Here is a 5186-nt window from a genome sequence, read left to right as displayed (position 1 = left end):
ATGACCACAGAGCTAATACAGCGATTAGCTTGATATATTTACACAATTGGAGTTAGATGAACAGTTTTGTGGCATGTCTCCTCTTTGCAGTCAGCTGGCGGTAGCAGCGGTCAGTCAGTGAACGGGTTAATGGAGACAATGACTCATCGCACATCACTAGTTCATGCTAGTGGGCAAGATGATGCTGTAATATGAGGTGTCTGGAGGACAACACATTCTGACTTACTTAAGTTAGATTCAATCATGACTGACCCACTTAGTTTGAATTCAATCATGACCAATTGATTTTCGTTGTGTGAATAGAAGTCCAGGAGGTAGCTTCCAACTGTAAGGGTCAAAGGTAACAGATGATTAAGTGCTTAGTTAAGCTTGACCTGCATGCCAAATAATAAGAGATGACTAAGCACAGAGAGAACCCCTTTGTCTTCTGTTAAGTAATTTGGCAAGGGAACCAATCCGAAGAAGTGGGTGACTTTGAGGAGAGACTCTTAAAAAAGGCCCTGACAGAAGGAACGGGGGGTGGCATTTGGAAAAACCTCGTAAGAGCACAGGCTAAGGTTTTAATGGAGCAGAGGACAAGCATTTTTGGCATTGTTTTGTCCTCAGATTTGATAATATCAGAATCCGGCCGCCTCTGATCGGACTCAAGGCATTAGATTTTGTTTTAAATAAAGAACGCTCTATTTTCCACCCGGCCTTGCCTCCGTAGTATCCTTTATTATCGAACTACACGCCGACACCTTTGAAGAAGGAAGCCCAGAAACATCAATTCCCTCTGCAGCAGGAACTGTGGGCACTTTGTAAAGAAGCTGCGCTGCTGAAAAGCTGAATCCTGGCAGGTCAGTGGACCCTTTTTTTTTTTTTTTTTTTTTTTAAGAAACAGGACTCTCTCTGTAGCTGTGGTGAAAAACAGAAAAGAGTTAGCAGTGTTAGCCAGGAAGGAGCCAGTTGTTTTTGAAAGTGGGACTCCAGTTCCCTACACGCCAGCACCTATATATCCTGCTTTATGAAGGTCAGCATTGTTTCTGTTAAAAACTTTTTTTTAGCAAGGTATTTTAACCGAGGGCTGTTGTGATTTCTAGTTAGAAGAACCTGCAGCATTTGTATCATTTTGTTTATTTGCTCAATTACTTAAAACAGAGTCTGTCGGGGTCAACTTTTATCTTGAAATGTCAAGTTTATTCGGGACTTTTCGACTTTATTCACCTCCTCTCATTATATTTTTCTCAGCCCTGGTCCTGACACCTCAAGCTGGTTCCGAGAGGTGCAGATTAAACATGTTGGACCTGTGGATTTATGGTGTGTCCATCTTTTTGTTCAAGAGATGTTATCGCAAATCAAAACTGAAACTAAAATGAGCTGTAACAAATGTCGTGAACTAAAGATAAATTAAAACGACACCTTCTCTTAAGAATGTAAAACGAAAAATTGGAAACAATCATTTTGTACCTTCAAGTGTTTCAAGGTTGCTTTCCGGAAATTAAAACGGAAACTAAATCAGAGTAGTGAAAAATAATAGATTAAACTGGGAACCAAACTAAGTGTACTTAATACTACTGGCTACTGAGTGTATTGATGGGGACTGAACTAACTAGAAGAGCTGTTATGATGTCACACAACATCTGGTTATAGTGGATCATAGAAAATACATCTGATTGTTGTTACATTTATTTTTATTCACCCATTAATACAGAATTATGTTATAATTTTGTGATTAACACAAATGAACTATAACCAGCATGTTCTTATACAACCCTGTGTTGTAAAATAATAACTAAATCCACAATGTAACTTGTTTCCTGAGTAAACCAGTCAGCATTATTTTTCTTTATTTTTTTATACATATGCCCTAACTCAGTGGTCCCTGTATGGTGTGGCGAGGCACACTGGTGTGCCTTAGGAATTAGATTATTATTGTAACACACAACAAAACCACAAGTGATGAGTGAGTTTTTAATTTGCTATATCCTTTGTTGTACACATTTACTTCCTCACACTGAGGCAAAATCTGTACCCTGAAAAAGTCCTTTAAAAACCCTCCAGGGATCTAAAAGTATCTGTGTACAGAGTGATTAGATAACACGATGCTATAGAGGCTATTTTACACAGATATGAATACAGGTGTGTCTTTGACACAACACGTTTGAAAACCACTGCCCTGACTAATAAAAGCTTTAAATAAAGACTACTACTACTCTTTTCTAACACAATTCCCACATCAATGATGCCTCAACATTACATTTACTTTTCTCTTTATCTCATGTTGTGTGCTAATGAAATGATTTGTTCCTGCAGGTGCTGAGAGTCATCTGGAAGGTGAAACCAGTTTAAGGTTTACAGACGAAACAAACTGACATGGGCCAGTCACAGGTTAGGAAACTATCACTGGATCAGAATACTAAATCATCTTCTTCCACTTATTTGTCTTTGTCTTCTTAGTTTTCGTCTTCGTCCGCACATTCATCGTCTATGTCTTCTTTGTCATCTTCATCTTCTTCCTCTTATTCTCATCATCTTCTTTGTTGCCTTCTTCATCTTCCTTTTTATCATCTTCTTCGTCATTTTCTTTGTCATCTTCTTCTCTGCTGTCTTTTTCATTCTTCCTGCGTTCATCTTTGTCTTTATCTGTGTTTTATTGGCAGTCTACAAACCAATTTTACAGTTAGATTCTTAACCCAGATTATGTAAAAGTCCTCAAATGTACTGCAGTTGTTTCCAAACAGTCGGTAGCAAAGTCAAACATTTTTTCCTGTTTGTTCTCCTCCAAGTCTGTTCCGACACCAGAGCCTGGGGACTTGATTGAGATCACCCGAGTTGCTTATCAGCACTGGGCTGTGTATGTTGGTGATGGCTACGTTGTTCATGTGACATTGCCACCAGACGGTGAGTCCTCTATCTGGACTGCTCCTCTCTAATCCTGACCTGTCAGAGTCAAGTCAAGTCAAATTTATTATCCCACGGGGGGAAATTAAGTTGCAACCAGGTATTAAGAAACACACAACCAACGACACAACACACAATATAATAAATAGCAATGGAGACAGCATCACAACACATGAAAGACAAGGACGAGTACATGAAATAAAAAATACAGTGAAGGATCACAACATGGAAGGCCAAGATAATCAGCAGTTCAAAAGTCCTGTGAGAAAAAGAAGCAGAAGGTGCAATAGTGACGTCATTTAGAGCGAATTAAGCATATTAATGGCAGTACATACAAAGGAGAGTTTGTAACCAAAATGGCCAGAGCCTTCCTAAGAACATGACTGTCGTATGAGTCAAGGAGTAGAGACTGCTTCACCCCGATAACCTCGCCAGCAACACTAACAAACCCACCCAGCTTGTTTCGCTCAGTGAGGTTAAGATTGCCAAACCATACAATAACAGAAAAAGACAGGACTGACTCAATAAAAGATTTATGAAACAACGTCATCATTTTTGTGCACACATTAAACGTGTTCATTTTTCTTAAAGTAGAGACGCTGTTGGATCTTAAATAATAATAGTAATACATGTTATTTATAAGCGCCTTTCAGGTCACCCAGGACACTTTACAGAAACAAACAGCAGTCAAACAACAAAGTGAAGTATACAAATAAAGTATACATAAAACAAATAATAAAAGCATTACAAATCATCATCCTCTTATGGATAGCCTCTGCATTAGTCTGGAAACACAATTTATTATCCAGCACAGTTCTTCACAGGTATTTGTAGCTTTCCACTACTTCCACCTCCAATCCCCCTCTCCCTGTAGACTTGGGAGTAGGTGCAGACACGTTAAATTCCAGATAGGACTCCTTACACCAAGTGACAAAGTCATTCACCACTGGGTCATGATCTAATTCCGTCCCTTTAGCAGGCTAATTATGACAGAGTCATCGGCAAACTCGACGATTTGTCTGTTGTCAAACTGACTTCTGCAACTGTTAATGTATAGAATGTACAAGAGAGGTGAAAGCACACACCCCTGGGGAGAACCAGTGGACCAGATCATCAAATTAGATTATTTGTTTGAACTGATTCATGATTAACAAACCACTAAAAACTATGTTGCAATATCTAGTTCATAATCATGCACAAACTCTGTCTGCAGGTGCAGCTTCCAGCAGCTCGAGGTCCGGCCCGGCTAAGAAGGCCATGGTGAGGAAGCAGAAGCTGCAGGAGGTGGTGGGACACCACAAATGGAGAATCAACAACATCCTGGACAAGAAGTACAAGCCCCGCCCACCTCAGATCATTGTGGAGGAGGCGCTCGGGCAGGTGGGCAAGATGATGGAGTACTCTGTCATCAGCAAGAACTGTGAGCACTTTGCAACCCAGCTGCGTTACGGAAAAGCTGAGTCCTGGCAGGTCAGTGGACCCATTTTTTGTGTGGCTGTGGTGAAAACAGAGAAGAGTTAACAATGTTAGAGAGGATGTTGCCATTTTTTTAAAAGTGTGACTCTTTTTAATGCTCCATATTTCCCAGAGTTGTGAATGATTTTAAAGGACTTTAGTTTGTTAAGAAAACTCTGCTCATCATCTAACTTCAAGATGTCTGTTGCTCTCCACAGGTGATAAATGCAGAAGTGGCAGCTGGTTTCGCGCCCCTTTATGTGTTTCCAGCGATCGCTTTGTGGTTCCCTGTATCGATTGTAGCTGCAGCAGTACTCATCAGCAGACGATAGACAGACTGACAGACATTTTCTTCCACCTCTCCTCCTATCTGAAACTTTTCAGTACGGTACACCTCCTCTTTATTGTAAGAGCACCTCCATGAACTCAGTTTCATGATGTCTGAACCGATTCAACACTTCTGTACTTGTCTTCTGACATGTCCCCGCTGATTGTTTGACAATTTAGCTGGAGTCTATAAAGTTCTGTCTTCCTCTGACATTAAATTGTTTGTCATTGCTTTGAATAAAGAATCATTTGTGTAACTTTGGATGGTAGTCTTTCTTTCCAAAACATTTCATACAGCAGCCTTTTTCCTCTGACATCATGCTCAGGGTGGGAAGTCCAAATAATGTTATCACAAGGATGAAGTCGTTTGCAGAGAATCTGACAAATAGTTATCAATTCACAGCTACATAATTAATCAGAAGTCCAGGGTCTTCAGGAGCTTGATCAACAGATCACCAGCAAAGCCTAATAACTATTTATCGAGATCACTCACGATCAGTTGAGGTGATCTTTTCTATTGA

At 40.0% G+C, this 5186-nt stretch overlaps 1 protein-coding gene across 4 annotated transcripts; it reads left to right on the top strand.

Annotated features, from left to right (window-relative positions):
• Positions 1-451: 451 nt before the first annotated feature.
• LOC115568457 (phospholipase A and acyltransferase 4-like) lies at positions 452-4927 on the top strand. 4 transcript variants are annotated; one of them, XM_030395747.1, is made up of 6 exons: positions 452-839; positions 1231-1299; positions 2296-2370; positions 2769-2883; positions 4097-4353; positions 4557-4927. In XM_030395747.1, the coding sequence occupies exons 3-6, from the start codon at positions 2356-2358 to the stop codon at positions 4668-4670; spliced, it is 501 nt and encodes a 166-aa protein (XP_030251607.1). In that variant the 5' UTR covers positions 452-839; positions 1231-1299; positions 2296-2355; the 3' UTR covers positions 4671-4927. The 4 variants fall into 4 exon arrangements, with proteins under 4 accessions (XP_030251607.1, XP_030251610.1, XP_030251606.1 ...); XM_030395746.1 differs by lacking the exon at positions 452-839 and adding an exon at positions 872-1012; XM_030395750.1 differs by lacking the exon at positions 1231-1299.
• The last annotated feature ends 259 nt before the right edge of the window (positions 4928-5186 follow it).

This window comes from Sparus aurata, chromosome 18 (genome assembly GCF_900880675.1).
Source record: "Sparus aurata chromosome 18, fSpaAur1.1, whole genome shotgun sequence".
NCBI lineage: Eukaryota > Metazoa > Chordata > Actinopteri > Spariformes > Sparidae > Sparus > Sparus aurata.
The sequence above is the reverse complement of the archived record's forward strand: the minus strand, read 5'-3'. Positions and strand labels throughout refer to the sequence as shown.